The 17,916-nt window shown below is 34.8% G+C and overlaps 1 protein-coding gene across 2 annotated transcripts; it reads left to right on the top strand.

Moving 5' to 3' along the window:
* Positions 1-837: 837 nt before the first annotated feature.
* On the top strand, positions 838-17,800 carry acp1 (acid phosphatase 1). 2 transcript variants are annotated; one of them, XM_051097477.1, is made up of 6 exons: positions 838-900; positions 1,724-1,797; positions 2,599-2,712; positions 7,980-8,041; positions 12,164-12,269; positions 17,461-17,800. In XM_051097477.1, exons 1-6 carry the CDS (start codon positions 858-860, stop codon positions 17,536-17,538), a joined length of 477 nt encoding a protein of 158 aa, XP_050953434.1. In that variant the 5' UTR covers positions 838-857; the 3' UTR covers positions 17,539-17,800. The 2 variants fall into 2 exon arrangements, with proteins under 2 accessions (XP_050953434.1, XP_050953435.1); XM_051097478.1 differs by lacking the exon at positions 2,599-2,712 and adding an exon at positions 2,421-2,534.
* Positions 17,801-17,916: the final 116 nt, after the last annotated feature.

Here is a 17,916-nt window from a genome sequence, read left to right as displayed (position 1 = left end):
GTATTTGTAGTAAAATTGTGGTTGTACAAATGATAATCAGTACGCCAAAACATTGTTACTACACTTTCACTATAATAAAACCATAGTTAATTTAAATGGATTAGATTCAGTCTGTGTGCTGCCTTCATAGTGTAACTACAACAAATATAATTTTTTTGTATGTTGTTGGTGGAAATTTGTCTTGTCACAGGGGCAGCATTGCCAGCTGTGTAGGAATTTATAACTTAAGTAGCACGGGTATATTTGTAGCAACAGCCAACAATACATTGTATGGGTCAAAATTATTGATTTTTCTTTTATGCCAAAAACCATCAGGATATTAAGTAAAAATCATGTTCCATGAAGATATTTTGCAATTTTCTTACCATAAATATATCAAAACTTAAATTTTGTTTTCTAATATGCATCGCTAAGAACATTTGGACAACTTTAAAGGCAATTTTCTCAATACTTTTTTTTTTTTTTTTTTCCAGATTCCAGAATTTCAAATAGTTGTATCTCGGCCAAATATTGCCCTATCCTAACACACCATACATCAGTGGAAAGCTTATTTATTGAGCTTTGATGTATGTATAAATCTCACTTTTAAAAAAATTACCCTTATGACTCGTTTTGTAGTCCACTGTCTGATAATAGCCTAATGTGTAAGAGAGAATGAGAGAGGATAAAAGTCAAAGTGTGTGTCAGGCTTTCGCTCTATGTATGTAATACTGCCTACCAATATCTTAAAAATCGATTTTAAAATGAACAATTTATGTCAAATGCCTTTTTTGAACTTTGGATCTTGTTGAATTTGGAACAGGCGGTAATTTGGGCAACCCTCAGTGGTGGCGCGGGGACCTTTAATAGTGACCAATATGGCGACTCCCAGTGGAAGTTCGGTTTTATTCGTGTGCTTGGGTAAGAAAGTTTATAAAATATCACCGGACCTTCTCTGATTTGATTGTAATGTTTAAACGGGCTGCTAGTAAGGATACATTGCAGCTGGAAAAAAAACGGTCAAACCATCATCACTGTTTCAGTCGATGATCGCTGTTTGGCCTCATTCATAAATGAAAGCTATCATCGTGAGCTCACATAACGTTACCGGCATGTTGAAATCACATGCATACCTCATTAATTCTTACATTAATGAACACTTTGGAACCACTTTAGAACCTAGTAACATAAACAATATGTGTATTTTGTTCATCATTGATCACCAATATGTTCTCCAAGCACTAAAGTTAGTGTTGGCTATTTTCCAACTGCCTCAGTTGAGTCATACTAATAAACACATAAACTATTACCGTTTAGTGAGCTTTGTTATTTTCATAATGGCATTAGGACTTTGATACGTATCTGATATCCGCTGCATTTCGCATTAGAAGTTGTTTTATTGTCTGTATTTTTATTTTGGTTTTATTTTGTTGTTTTAAACACACAATAAAACAGCATAACCACATTCATAAGACTGAGTAAATGTATAAGCATATACAACTATTCAAAAGTTGTTTTATTTTATTTATTTATTTATTTATTTTTTTTAGTCAGTAAGGACGTTAAATCGGTCAAAAGAGATATTAAATATGTTTTCAGTAAAAAAAAAAGGAAGAAAGAAAAAAAGAGTTTTTCATATTCAGCACAGAATCCTGAAAAATATATTGTGTATATGTTTATGTATGTGGCATTTACTCAAAGTTAAACTAAAATAATAATGTTTTCCCCTTTTCTCAATACCCAGGGAATATCTGCAGATCCCCAATCGCTGAGGCTGTTTTCCAGAAAATGGCCACAGACAATGGGGTGGTGGACAAGGTAAGTTTCTGCATGCAATGCTTCATGTACTAAATGATGTGTACATAAGTATATGCTCCTGGCTTACTAAGACTCCCAACTAATTGCATGTGCTTCAGTGAATTGATTGTGACAGTGCATCATCTTCTGGTTTTGAAGTTTGCAAATATTATGCATGATAACAGGTATGTAACCAAGCGACATCTGCACTCCAGTGCAAAAGCATAAGCATTTTGAAATACTTTTAACCTCGCACCTCATCTACCCTTTGGTTGAGAGTATTAGTGTCATGATCATGTTACGCTTGCTCTTGTGGAGATTTGACATTTCAAAAGGTTGCACAAGAGAAACTTTTTGCTGTTCAAAAAGTTTGACAAAAACAATAAAAGTCAAAACCTTAGCCTCATGAGCCAAAATACAGAGAAACAGTGTCAGATTTATTCCAGCCTTAAGGCCAGAAATATTCAAATATGCATGCTTGGCCAACACGGCCCCATGTTTAACTTACATTTTTGCAGCAGTAACAAACCGCTATATAGTAATGTGTAGTTCTAAGTTCTTCAGATAATTTTGTTTGTGTGTGTTTATGCATTTTAATATGTATTGCTGTTATCATCATCATGTTTATGTATGTGTGTCTTCAGTGGAGAATAGACAGTGCCGCCACGTCCACCTATGAGATCGGAAACCCCCCGGATCACCGCGGCCAGGCCTGCATGAAGCGACACGGCGTGTCTATGAGGCACGTGGCGCGGCAGGTACGGTGGGGTCCTGATTAGCACTCCAAGCTAGAAACGTGTTCTCTGTGTGTGTGTGTTACAGTGGGTTATAGACTCGGGTGCCACCTCAGATTGGAATACTGGCAGCGTTCCTGACGCCCGTGGTCTGGCCTGCCTCAGGAAACATGGCATAGAGACAGATCACAGGGCACGACAGGTACTGCAGATGTGGGATTTTGTGTGTTATAGAAGCTTTCAGCACAGTATTGTTGTACACTACAACATAGACGACACATTTATCATCATTTCCTGAACTTCAATGAATGCTCATATGGAAACCTTAAACATACACAAATAAAGCCTGTTTTGGCAGGAGAGCTTATGTGAGGGTTATCGTGATTTACAGCCAAAGGTACTTCATCTTTGTCACACATCATAGGTTTTTTTTTGTTTTTCCGTATTTTTTTACTTCTTGCCTATAAATTGATTTTGACAGTCATCCACTGCCTATCTGCTGTTGACCTCTCTTCTCCATCTCCCTCTGTGTTTTCTGCTATTTTTCATCTTTCTTGTACATTTTCTGAGGAAAACTCTCCACAGAGTTTGTTGTTTTGAATTGGCTTCCAAAAAGTGTTTGGTCGGTATTTTGATAAAAAACAGTTGCTCCATAAATGTAGCGTCAACATATCATTCATAGCACATACATAAATCATAAAGACATCTTTTTACGAGAACAAACCTGTTGCTGTTACTGGGTGGGAAACATAACTGTCTTCTTCTTCTTCTTCTTCTTCTTCTTCTTCTTCTTCTTCTTCTTCTTCTTATTTGTTGCAGCCGGTTCACACCAAGAACAATAAGCATAAACATAACGATAACTATATTAGCAATCACCTCCTGCCTTAAATACTTGAGCTCTTTATTAAGGTAAAGTTATTTTGATTTGCTGTAAATGTTTTTATCATTTATTTATTTGATATCGTTCCTCGCTGTAGCTGTGGTATAATCTTCCCTATTCTCTTAAAATTGATACATTTTTAAAATCTGATACATTTGTTAGGATAGGACAATATTTGGCCAAGATACAACTATTTGAAAATCCGACGGTGTAAAAAAATCAAAGTATTGAGAAAAACGCCTTTAAAGTTGTCCAAATGTAGTTCTTAGCAATGCATATTACTAATCTGACATATTTATTGACATATTTATGGTAGGAAATTTACAAAATATCTTCATGGAACATGATCTTTTCTTAATAACCTAATGATTTTTGGCATAAAAGAAAAATCTATAATTTTGACCCATACAATGTATTGTTGGCTATTGCTACAAATATACCCATGCTACTTATGACTGGTTTTGTGGTCGAGGGTCACATACTGTATATGACTTGCTCAGGTATGTGCCAAATAGTGTGTGCTACTAGTAGGAGATGCAGCATTCCTGGGTTGACTTTGGTTGGAAATTATTTCTGTTGTTAAAGAAAGTAACAGGAAGAAGTGTCTATGTATTAGTGCACATTAGTATGGAAGCCCATTTCTGCCAAAGAATGAAAAATGTATTAAAAAAAAAAAAAAGGTAATTGTGGCTTTTTATCTCACAATTTGAACAATTCTCACTGTTGAGTTTACATCTCGCAGTTCTGACTTTTCTCAGAATTATGAGAAATAAATTCACAATTGCTCATGAAATCAGAATTGCAAGATACAAACTTGCAATTCGGAGAAAATATCAGTCATTAGAACAGTTTATATCTCACAACAGTTATAAACTCGCAGTTGCAAGGAAAAAGTCAGAATTGCGAGATACGAACATGCAATCCTGAGAAAAAAGTTAGAATTACAAGATATAAACTCACAATTGTGAGACAGAAAAAGAGTCCTAATTGCAGGATAAAAAGTCAGAATTGTAAGATATAAACTCGCAATTGCAAGAAAAAGTCAGAATTGTGAAATGCAAACGCAATTCTGAAAAAAAAAATTGAATATAAACTTGCAGTTGTGAGAAAAAAGTCTGAATTCACAATTGCAAAAAAGAGAAGTCAGAATAGTGAGATAAACATGCACTTGCGAGAAAAAAGTCAGAATCTTGAGATACAAAAGCAATTCTGAGAAAAAAGTAAGAATATATAAACTCGCAATTACGAGAAAAAATCTGAATTTGCAACTGCGAGAAACAAAAGTCAGAATTGTGAGGTAAAAATTCGCAATTGCGAGAAAAAAGTCAGAATCTCAAGAAACAAATGCAATTCTGAGAAAAAAGTTAGAAGATATAAACTTGCAATTATGAGAAAAAAGTCTGAATTCACAATTGTGAGGAAAAAAAGTCTTATAGTTTATATTTCTTGCACCTGTGAGTTTATATCCTGCAATTCCTTCGTTATATCTCGCAGTTCTTACAAACTAACTCACAACTCACAATTGCAAGAAAAAAGTCAGAGTTGTGAGAGAAAAAGTCGCAATTACTTTTTTACAATTTTTTTTCAATGTCAGAAACGCACTTCTATACAATTCTGACTTTTTTTTTTTTTTTTTTTTTTTTTCAATTCTGAGAATAAAAGGCAAAATTCTAAATGGAAAAAAATCTGAATTGTAAGATATAATTGAAATATTAAGAAAAGGGTCAGAAATGTGAGATAAAATATTATATTTTTATTTCATGGAAGAAAAAAAAACTGAATTGTGTGATATAAACTTAGAATTGTGACATGCAATCTTGGAATAGCAAAAATTTAAAAAGCTTATATCTTGCAATTCTGAAACAAAGTCAGAATTGTGAAAAAAAAAAAAAAAAAAAAAAAAAAGGGGGCCAATTACCCTTTTTTTCCCCTTCAATAAATAAACAAAACAACTACAGTGTTACCCAAATTCACTCCAGTGACGTCTGAACTGTTTTATTATTTTATTACTTATTACATTTTCTCTGATGTGAGCAGTAACACACACAGCAGGGTCACTAAATCCAACAAGGCTGAAACAGACATTAATGAAATACACACAGTGGCTTCAATGTTATTCAAATTCACTCTGGTGATGTCTAATCTCTGTTTCGTACCAACAAAAAAAAACAGCATTTTGATCTGATGTGAACATCTGCACACATAAAGCAGATTAGACGTTATTAGAAGGAGAAATCTGTTTGACGCTTACTCTGACACATACAACACAAAAGCACTACACACCGGACATCAGTAATAATGATATAAAAGGCATTCTGTGTGCATTGTTGCATTTAGTATTTACACTGGCTGATTGGCTCAATGTTGATTCTGTCGTAAATCTACAGCTGTTAAAGGAGTACGTTACTTCCAGAAAAATAATTTACAGATAATGTACTCACCTCCTGTTATCCAAGATGTTCATATCTTTCTTTCTTCAGGCGTAAAGAAATTGTTTTTTGAGGACAACATTTCAGCATTTTTCTCCATATAATAGACTTCTATGGTGCCCTGAGTTTGAACTTCCAAATGCAGTTGTAAACAATCTCAGCCGAGGAAGAAGGCTCTTATCTAGGGAAATGATCGGTTATTTACATAAAAAATAATACAATTTATATACTTTTTAGTGTCATGCTCGTCTTGTCTTGCTCTCCCTGAACTCTGTGTATTCTGGCTTAAGACAGTTAGGGTATGTCATAAAACTCTGATTGTATTTTCTCCCTCAACTTCAAAATCGTCCTATATCGCTGTTTTACCTTTTTTTGTTAAGGGTTTATGATCTTCTTTGCATGTTCACTTTGCAAAGTTCACTGGGTGTAAACTTCTGCAGTGATGTAGGATGATTTTGAAATGATTTTTGAAGTTGAGGGAGAAAATACGATTATGATTACGAATACGAGTTTTTCGACATACCCGAACCAGAATACACAGAGTTCAGGCAGAGCAAGACAAGACGAGCATTTGACATTAAAAAGGATAGAAATTGTATTATTTGTATTAAAATAAACGATTGTTTCACTAGATAAGACCCTTCTTCCTTGGCTGGGATCGTTTACAACCGCATTTGGGATTTTTTTGAAGCTGCATTTAAACTGCATTTTGGAAGTTTAAATTCGGGGCACCATAGCAGTCCATTATATGGAGAAAAATCCTGAAATGTTTAACTCAAAACACTATTTCTTTATGACTGAAGAAAATAAGAGGTTTAAACTTCACCAGAATTAATTTGAATACCGTTAAAACCATTGTTTGTGAAGCAGAGGAGGGGTAACAGATTTTGGCAACCTGTAAAGCTGTGTTGTTGGATTTTGTGACCCTGCTGTTCAAATGCAATTATTTGCATCAGAGCAATATTTTTTATAGGATATAAAATAAAGAAGTTTAGAAATCACCAGAGTTAATTTGTATAACAATAAAGCTGCTGTGTGTGAAACAAAGTGGAGTAACGGATTTTTGGCAGCCTCTAATTTTTCCTTGTTGCTGTATATCATCAACCCTTCACAACAGAGCATGCTTCCCAGCATGCTTTTATAGCATCTGAAGGGACTAAATTGTTTTAATTAATTTATTTGTTTTAAAAATACCAATAAAAACGGTAAACAGCAGAAAAAATACAGTCGTAATGCTAGAGCAAGCAATAGCGCTGATACAGCTTGTCTAAAAAGATTGTTTCATGAAATAATTAAACCTGTTTTACCACATTGCTCATTCAACGATTTTCATCAATTTTTTTTTTTAGCAACCTGTATGGGACATGTAATATCCTTGCAGCTTTGTTGAAACTTGTCAACGCTAAGTTGGCCGCTCACTCACCTTACCTGAAATGTACATGGTTTGGCCTATTACCTTCAGACTATAAGAAACTCCTAACTCACGTGCTTTCCACCCACATATTCCAGCCATCAGTCAGATATTCCAGTCATGTGGGCAAGCTTAGAGGTCAGGTTCATGCGAGGCTGTATAGAGCTGAGCTCACACTAAAGACATCTTTGTCCGTTGACCTCACACAAATCACAGCCCCCAATTATACAAGAAAACACGTGTAGCCAGGCAGGCGTTCCTTGTCCCGCCCCAACCCCCCCCATGTATGTGCGGTTCACTATTTCCAGTTTTTGCACTTCGTTGTTTTTGTAAATTAAAAACATTTATTCCTATTATGACTGTCTCTGTGCAGTAACGTCCCAAATGAATCATGTGGTCTTACTCAATATATGCACACACTTACATGCAGCCACAGATGTGCTTTGATCCGTTTCTTAACTCCGCGCCTTGAGTGAGGAGAGCGAATGTTCGAACAGACAAAGACAGCACGTCTACTCACGCTCTGGCTCTTTGCTCATGTTCCTTGGAGCTCGTCCAAGCCAGCGCCGTGCTCTTTTGGCGGCAGATTTACCTCTTTCAGTGAAAGACAGGAAGAATTAGAGATAAAAATGGCAAGGGGGGGGGGTTGGATGTGGGCCGAAACCACTGGCCCGTGATTATTGGGTCACCGCAGGACAATGTGAATGAAGTGTTACATGCGTTACTCATACAGTCTTTCTGTTTGTTAGGTCACCAAAGACGACTTCATGACTTTTGATCACATCCTCTGCATGGACGAAAGCAACTTGAGGTACGTGCAGGGGCTCACTTGGTATTTTGGAGGTGGGAACACCATAAATCTGGTTATTCTGGTGCCATATGTAGGATAAAACACCCTCGCCCAGCCCCCAAAAAAGCATTACCTTAAAAATGTTATTATACAGTGTTCTGATACGATATATTTAAAAATAATACATATATATATATATATATATATATATATATATGTGTGTGTGTATATATATATATATATATATGTATATATATATATATATATATATATGTATATGTATATATATATATATATATACACACGCACCACACACACACAGAGGTTTTACTGACCCCAAAAATAAAATATTTACTGACCTCAAACTTTTGAACGGTAGTTTATATTTGTTACAAAAGGTTTTTTTTTTTTTTTCACAAAATGCTGTTCTTGAAAAAAAAAAAAAAAAAAAAAGCATCACAGGTTCCAAAAAAAATATTATTCAGCACAGCTGTTTTCAACATTGACAATAAATCAGCGCATTAGAATAATTTCTGAAGGATCATGCAACACTGAAGACTGGAGCATTGATTTTGAAAACCAAGCTTTGCATCACAGAAATAAATTATATTTTAAAGTATATTAAAATAGAAAACTTATTTTAAATTGCAATAATGTTTTTTTGTTTTTCTGTATTTTTGTTAAAATAGGTGCAGCAAAAGAAACTTCTTTAAAAAACATAAAAAATCTTACTAATCACAAACTTTTAAATGGCAGATAGATACATATTAAGTAGTGCAGCTGTTTTCAAAATTGATAAATAATGAGAAATGTTTTTTTGATGAGCAAATCAGCATGACAGAAACAATTTACATTTTAAAATATATTAAAATAATGTTATACAATTATATTGTTTTATTGTATTTTTTATTAATTTATTTAACATTTTTACAATTATATATTTTTTTATATATATTCTAAGAACGATTTATTATTAAATATTAAGTCTTCTTATCTATATTACTCACTGCCTTCAACCATGATATGTTTCTGGCATTTTCTTGTTTTATCCTCCTCAAAGAGGATACTTTAAGAAAACATTTGCTGGGAATTTAAGAAAAGTGCAACTGAGTTTGCTTCTCATTGTATTCACAAGTACAAAAGTGACGAGCAGCAATGAGGCCCTTGACATTTGTTGCGCATAGGAATTGATGTCTACCTTTATTCCATAGTTGTCTTTCTGACATTAGAGTGATGATTGAAGTGGAGTGAATGAATTATACAATAAATGGATCTGTCAACACTGCAGAATGCATCAAACAATCTGTGGCCGTACCAAAAGAGTCTGATATGGGTAAGAAAATAAAGGGGACAGAAGGGGTATTTTTTTCTTCCAGATGGGGTGTTGGGGGGGATATTCTGGGAGTCACATGTTCCTGCCAGATCCGGCGCTATTAAGAAGCTTACTGAGTTCTTTAGATTCTTTGTTTTTGCTCTGTGGCTCTAGGTCTCTGCTTTCTTTTCTCCGATGCTCAGCATAACAGACTGATGTAATATCATCTCATAGTCACGCTTAGCGATGACTGTCTGTCTTGGGTTACTCAGGGTTGAAAATATACATGTGAGGTCATCAACTGTTGTGTTTTTGCTTCTGTATTGTGATGTTATGTAAGTAGGTGTGTGAGTGCTAATGGTTAAAGGTCTGAGCTGGTAATCCTAAAGGTCAAACCTGGAAGGGATGATCCCCGAACTGAAGAGTTAATGAGACCCCCTCTTGGTCAAGATGCCAGACACAAGCACTGGAAATGTGTCAGACACTCCTTGAAATTTCTGTATTCTGTGTTTATGCCTGTAATGGCAAAACTGGTTTTCATCAGCCAGTACTCCAGTCTTCAGTTTCACATGATCATTCTGTAATCATTTTAATATGGTGATTTGGTGCGCAAGATTTATTTTTTTATTATAAACATTGTTGAAAACGGCTTAATATTTATTACAGGATTCTTTGTGAAATCGAACGCTCAAAAGATCAGCGAAAGTAAATCTTTTTCTTTTTAAAGAATTTCTTTGTAAAAATAAATCTTTTGAACACAAATGTCTAAACTGTCAATTTAATGCCCCCTTGAGGAATAAAAGTATGGCTTTCTTTTAATAATAATTACAAAAACATATTCAAACTTTGAAATGGTAGTTTTTAAAACCTGTTTGTATTGTGAAAAACTATTACTATTAAGTTGACATTCTGTTTTTCTATCAATCATTAGAGAACTTTTAGATGCTTAAACCCAAAGGGAATTATACAACTATGGCTGTCAACAGAATACAATATTTTAATTAATCCATTAAAAATGAAATAGTAATTTAGTACATTTGTCTGGTCACACTTTATTTTAAGGTCCAATTCTCACTATTTACTATGACTTTTGCCTCAGTAAACTCCTAATTTGCTGCTTATTAATAGTTAATACGGTAGTTGTTAGGTTCAGGTATGAGGTAAGATTGGTCATGCAGAATATAAGGCTTTAATATGTGATTTAAAAGTACTGATAAACAGCCAATATGCTAGTTAATAGTGAGAATTTGTCCTTAAATGAAAGTGTTACCATTTACATTTGAAGTCAAAAGTTTACATACACCTTGCAGAATCTGCAAAATGTTCATTATTTTACCAAAATATCAGGGATCATACAAAATGCATGTTATTTTTTTTATTTAGTACTGACTTGAATAAGATATTTCACATAAAAGATGTTTACATATAGTCCAAAAGAGAAAATAATAGTTGAATTTATAAAAATGACCTTGTTCAAAAGTTTACATACAAGTTTGATTCTTAATACTGTGTTGTTACCTGAATGATCCACAGTTCTGCTTTATTTTTTTGTTTAGTGATAGTTGTTCATGAGTCCCTTGTTTGTCGTAAACAGTTAAACTGCCCGCTGTTCTCCAGAAAAATCCCACAAATGTTTTGTGTTTTCAGCATCTTTGGCATTTCGGTATTTGAACCCTTTCCAACAATGACTGTATGATTTTGAGATCCATCTTTTCACACTGAGGACAACTGAGGGACTCGTATGCAACTATTACAGAAGGTTCAAACACTCACTGATGCGTCAGAAAGAAAAACGATGGTTTAAGAGCCGGGGGGTGAAAACTTTTGAACATAATGGAGATGTTTACATTTTTCTAATTTTGCCTAAACATCATAGATTTTTTTCATGTAGTACTGCCCTCCAGAAGCTACAATAGATTCTTGCAAGTTCCCAGAAGACAAAATAAGTTAAATTTACCCTGATCTTCAAATTCCAAAAGTTTTCAACCCCCGGCTCTTAATGCATCAGTGAGCGTTTGAACTATCTGTAATAGTTACATATGAGTCCCTCAGTTGTCCTCAGTGTGAAAAGATGGATCTCAAAATCATACAGTCATTGTTGTAAAGGGTTCAAATACACAAAAATGCTGAAAAACCTTTGAAAAACCTTGAAAAAATTTGTGGGACCTGAAGGAAGAATAGCGAGTAGTTCAACTGTTCAGGACAAACAAGGGGATTAAGTGTATGTAAACTTTCGAACGTGGTCATATTTATAAATTTAACTATTATTTTTTCTTTTGGAATATAAACATCTTCTATATGAAATATCTTATTTAGGTCAGTACTAAATAAAAAATAACATGCATTTTGTATAATCCCTCATATTTAGGTAAAGTAATTAACATTTTGCAGATTCTGCAAGGTGTATGTAAACTTTTGACTTCAACTGTATATATGTATATATATATATATAATTTTTTTTTTCTCTAGTTAGAAAACCCCAGTTTTAAAGAATCCACCGACTCGTTTGAAGATATATAGTTTTGTACAGCCTTAGTAGTTATTGTTTGTTTTTAATATCCCGATCAACCACACCAGCTGTCCATACATAGGCGTTGTCATGCGTGTTATGAATTTATTTTTTTCAGCTGTTTGTGTGTGTTGCAACGTCTTGCTCCTAGGAGACTGTCGCAGAAAGAACAGACCCTGTCAATTTTCATTGCTGCTTAAGACATGTTTTTGAATTAGTCTGAAAAAACATAAGCAATGACACCAATGATATGAATCAGATTATGAATGAGTCCATTGGCTGCACAAGATCTAAAGTGTTTGTGTGTATGGTTTTCTTACAGAGATTTGAACAAGAAGGCAAGCAGTGTGAAAAACAGCAAAGCCAAGATTGAGTTGCTCGGCTCCTACGATCCTGAAAAACAGCTTATTATCCAAGACCCGTACTATGTAAGTGTACACATATGCACGCAGCAGGATCAGCCCCAAACCCTGGTCGTTTATTGCCAGATACTCAATCAAAGTGGCAAAAGGCCCAAAAATAAAATTTATATGATGTCTGAGGGTTCAGCTCAGTCCGACTGCAGCTGTTAACTAGTGTGGGAATGGCTTTGGATCAATCTTGCATCGGTAGATTATTTCAATGTTTCCCATAACAATCACTCCCTTTTAACTTCTATTCCTGTATGATTCATAATGATTAATATGTTCACGTTTTGAATATTACTTGCTTGGATGTTGAAATACTTCTATCCCAGCTTAATGTGACAACTGTAGGTAGGGTTTTCTCAAAAACGCTGTGGTGTTTGAGCATCCTGACTAGCCTGATATTGACAGACAGGATTGATTCCAACAATCGTGTGAGTTTGTAGGCGGGACTAATTATTTGTTTCTGTTTATTTCACCAGTGGTCGTTGCTTTTTGCATTTTCCTCCTAGTAGTGCTCAAATAACACACATTTCACCTTTAGGATTACAGTCTTGTGGTTGGTTGAGGTTTGTGATTGTGTAGAGAAAACTTTTTGGGAATGCTGCAAGATGCTTTTTTGGTTGTGGTGTGCTAAGATAAAGACTTAATCATATACTTAGCCAATAAATCATGTCCTCCGTCTAGTTCTCCACAGAAAGACTGATGCATTGTGTGGTCGTGGTCCCTGACTGATGTTTGAGAATGAGGATTCCTCAGTGGATATCCGTGTGTGTTTAAGGCATACTCTGTTTACAGAGTTTCTTCAGCTGTCAACACGCATTGGATATGAATGTCTTGTGGGTCGTGTCATTCAAAGCCTGTATGTCTTCTTGGAACACAAAAAGAGGATTTGCTTTCAGAACTGTTCACTCTTGTTCATGCAGTTAAAATGAATTGGGCTTTAAAACATCACAGAGAACCCAAAAAAATCGTGAAGGTTGTCAATATGACTCTTGTGCAATATTTAGAGTATACTGAAATATGTTTGCTCGAGGAACAGATGGAAATATAAGTCGATATGCACTGATAATCTGGTTGTAGGGATCTGGGGAACACGTGAATAGTATCGCAAAGATGTACACAAATTAAGATATTTTTGACGAAATCAGACGACTTTCTGACCCTGCATAGACTGCAACGCAACTGAAACGTTGAAGGCCCAGAAAGTTCATCGTTAAAACAGTCTATGTGACATTAGTGGTTCAACCGTAATGTAAGAAACTGCGAAAACTGATGTTTGGAAAGTAGCAGTGTCAATTATGAGAGATTATAGGGAGGGTCCGGGTGAACGCGTTGAGAAATCGGAACTGGAAAGAACCTGACGGGCCTTCCCGACTGAGATCATTAGCGTTCCTCCTCCAGACGCTCTCAGGTCATCCCGCTCACACCACCAGCTGTCCAAGACGCGTCTGTGAAGATCAGAAACTCATTTTTCATGGAACGGATGTCTAAGGACTGATGAAGGACACATTTTGAAGATGTTTGACTGGGCTAAAGGCTTCCAGCACATGTGGGTCACAGGTTGTTTCAGATTATTCGAGAAGGTGTAAAGTTGAATGTTTCCTCTCTAGTGTTTCTACATGGCAGAAAACCAGCTGGCTGAAGTAGCCTTTCTTCCATGACAGAAGAGTCTCTGGAGATGGTTCACCAGCCAAATGCTCTTGTGGTGGTGCTCACTGTTCAGATAGCTGAGATTTCCTGTTTAGTCCCCCAAGAGTCAAGTGTGAGAGGAAGTGTGGTCCTTTGAGTGCAGTTTCTTTTGATGGGGATGGTACATTGTGTGTCCGCAGATGAGATCCACGGCTATTTTAGCGGCTGGAGTTCTCAAACTGAGCTAATAGACGATCCTGATGGTTAAATGATTAGTTCACTTCCAGAATAAAAATTTCCTGATAATTTACTCATCATTTACTCACATTTCCAGATTTTTCTCCATGTAGTTGACTTCAGTGGGAGCCAACAGGTTGAAGGTCCAAATTGCAGTTTCAGTGCAGCTTCACAGGGCTCTAAATGATCCCAGCTGGGGAATAAAGGTCTTATCTAGCCAAACGATTGGCCATTTTCTTAAAAAACATTACAATTTATATACTTTTTAACCACAAATGCTTGTCTTTCACTAGCTTGACCTCACGCATTATGTTTTCAGGCACGTGTGTTGTGTTTACAAAGCAAATGTGCAAAGGAAGTAAATGCCATTTACAAAAAAATAACACAATGATGTTGGCTGAGAAAATGAGAGTTTTTTGCCCTACCCTACCTTTTTGAAGACAAAGAACTAACCATTGAAGTATATGGAGAAAAATCCTGGAATGTTTTCATCAAAAACCTTAATTTCTTTTGGGCTGAAGAAAGAAAGACAAACATCTTGGATGACATGGGGCTGAGTAGATTATCAAGAGTTTTTTTTTTTTTTTTTTTCTGGAAGTAAATTAATCCTTTAACTGTTATTGTTAACAAAAATTAATCTATTAAAAATTGTATTTTTGGTAACTGAAATAAAATATTAGATGACAAATGTAAACTTGAACACATACAGAAAAATGAGAAATTTTGCCTTGGCAAATAACCGAAATGAGTTTAATTACTAAAATTTCTTCTAACTGTAATAAATTAAAGCTAAATAGAAATATGAAAAAATTACAAAAGCACAAAAAATGAAACTGAAATTAAAATATAAAAAGCCAATTCAGAATAGAAATAAATACTATAATAGTATATAAACAATATTAAAATAACACTGGTGTGAAGTCTTTATTATATTTTTAGTGAGCTCTGTAGTACAGGGTTGCCAAGTCTGTGGTTTTCCTGCTGAAATGAGCTACTTGTAAGCTGTTGCGGGTTAATGGTTTGACATTGCATAAAGTATATTTGATTGAAATGCTTGTACTGAAATGTTTTACATTATACCAATAATAAAACTGTTGTAGATGTTAAGTTTTGTGATGGAGGGCCATTGGTAAGGAGCCCTTGAGCTTGTTTATGATCATTATGATATTAGTTTCCAACAGTGATTGTAAAATATGCACTTTAGCTATGGGAATGGCAAATTTTGAGTTTTGATATTTGAGATATGGTCATTAGGCTACTTTTGGGCTATTTTTGATTGCCCATTGGTCTAGCTTTGTTAAGCAGACCTGGCAACCCTGCTGTAGCAGTATTATTATTATTATTATTATTATTATTATTATTCCATATTGCAGTCTATAGAAACGCTCATTTCCTCATTTTACCTTTAGATTCAGATTCACCTTTTACATCAAACGCTCACTTTATCTTTAAAAACACTAATAATTTTATAGAAATGTTAAATGTTCTTTAGCAAATCTCAAAATTAATATCCATTTTTTCGCACTCTACACTGTAAAAACTTTTTCAATGTTGTAAATAAACAGATTCTTAGCGAACATTTTATAAGAAAAGATTTTCAGTCTTTCTACTTCAAAATTTTACATTTACATTAATTCAATGTATTTCGTGCCGTTTCTCTTTACTTATATGTGACATTTAGTAGCAATTTCTGAGTGAAAACTGTTTAAAAGTAAATGCTAGACCAGATTTTTTTCATTGGCCATTATGACTTTAATTTTGCATTTTATTTAAACGTTTAAAATGACTGACTTTAGTTTTTTTGTTTGTTTATTTTTAGTGTTGCTGTTTTTAGACAGAATAGTATAGAATTTTAATCTGCTTGTATCTTTAAAGTTTGCCAATGTTAATATAATCTGACAGCAGTAGTCCACTGCTTCTTTAGCACAAATTAGAGGGGGAAAAGTATTGTTTTGATTCAGTTATGCTAACGCACATAAGCATTTTAGAGAAAAGGTAAGACAATAAATTAGTTTGCTTAGAGCTAGAACTAAATCTGCTGTTTAAGTCAATTACCAAAACATTTAATCTGTACTATGTAGGGTTGTGTATCAAAAATCGATTCCGATTCCAGAATCGGATATTCTTGTGAAATTAAAAATTTCGATTCCGCCTATCGATTCCTATGCGGTTCTTTTTTCCATCTTTGAGGACCCGACCTAGCGATCTGCCAGGACGTTGCTTGCTAATCTAAGTGCATAGCGCACATTTCTGTGTTACAAACATTCAAATAATCAAAGAAGTAAAAGTTCATCGTCCGGATATTAACTCTGATATGTATGGTAGAGATCAAAACATCTATTTGACATTCCAAATAGTGTTAAAGATTTATCGATTACGTTGTTATGCCAGTAGATGGCGAAAAGGGGCTGTTAATAATGTATTTGTTTTTGATCATTCATTCAAAAACACTGATTCATCCAGTAATGACCCAAGTAAATCTTGAGTGAATCACTGAATCATTCACCTGTAAATTAGGCCTACATGTGATTTTTGTTTAGTTGTCTAATTATTTTTTTCTTCAGAATCGTAAGAGAACCACAACTTCCATTTAACAAAACAATAACAACCCAATTTATCCAAAATCACGCAGCTCTATTTTGCAAACAGCTTTTGAATTGTTTTTATGTAGCCTGTTGATTTTTGTTCATGGTATTCAGTTGCAGCTAAATGTTTAGTAAAAAAGAAACAGAATAAATATGCTTGATATCATCTTTTATTCACATTGGAATCGATAAGTGGCATCGGAACTGATAAAATTGTAATGATACCTAACCCTAGTACTGTGTTTTGGTCATTCTTAAAGGGATAGTTTACCCAAAAATGAAAATTCTATCATTATTTACTCACCTTCATGTCGTTCTAAACCGTAAAACCTTTGTTCATCTTCGGAACACAAGTTAAGATATTTTTTATGAAATCCGAGAGCTTTCTGACCCTTCATAAGCAGCAACGCAACTGACACGTTCAAGACACAGAAATGTTGAATAACGTTATTATTTTGATGTCACATGGACTATTGTATCAAGGTCCTTACTACCTTTCTGGGCCTTGAACGTGTCAGTTGCGTTGCTGTCTATGCAGGGTCAGAAAGCACTCTGATTTCATCCAAAATATCTTAATTTGTGTTCCAAAGAAGAACGAACGTCTTACAGGTTTCGAACGATATGAGGTAAGTAATTAATGACTTTTCATTTTTGGATGAACTATCACTTTAAGTTTGCATGTGTCTGCTGTTACAAATCTTGGCTGAATAATTTCTGTTCACAGTTATATTTTAATGGCTCCTGTTTGTTTTCACTTGCAGGGGAGTGATAAAGACTTTGAGACGGTGTATCAACAGTGTGTGAGGTGCTGCAAAGCCTTCCTGGAGCAGCACTCATAACACACACACACAGAGCGACTGTCTCCTGAAACCTGCAACGCCTCATGAGATGCTCGAACGTAAATATCCAATCGAAATATTGTGTCTTCACACAAACCAAACAAAAGCAGTGTATAAATAAGCACTTTGTCTTTAATTGTAAAATAAGTTGTGATGTCACAGGATGCTTGTTTGAGCAGCTGTAGCTGCGTTTGTTGACCATACCCTCTGAAGAGAGTAAACTCACCAAAATAAACCAGCTGAAAATGCTGAAAGTACTTTTTGTTTTGAGTACGTTTATGGCTTTTCACTTCATTTCTTTGAATATGACTATGGTTGTGCCAGTAGTTTTGATTACTTTTCCTTTCCTCTCTCTTTCATCCTCTTAATTTGGAGAAT

Source organism: Labeo rohita, chromosome 23 (assembly GCF_022985175.1).
Source record: "Labeo rohita strain BAU-BD-2019 chromosome 23, IGBB_LRoh.1.0, whole genome shotgun sequence".
Taxonomy (NCBI): domain Eukaryota; kingdom Metazoa; phylum Chordata; class Actinopteri; order Cypriniformes; family Cyprinidae; genus Labeo; species Labeo rohita.
Note: the sequence above shows the minus strand (reverse complement) of the source record. Positions and strands in the feature narration are given on the sequence as shown.

Bases quoted from the DNA above. Each gene is read 5' to 3' on its own strand.
- acp1 (XM_051097477.1), top strand. From the start codon at position 858: ATGGCGACTCCCAGTGGAAGTTCGGTTTTATTCGTGTGCTTGG. The intron at 901-1,723 runs GTAAGAAAGTTT...CTCAATACCCAG, and splicing joins GGTTTTATTCGTGTGCTTGG to GGAATATCTGCAGATCCCCA. The intron at 2,713-7,979 runs GTACTGCAGATG...TCTGTTTGTTAG, and splicing joins CAGATCACAGGGCACGACAG to GTCACCAAAGACGACTTCAT.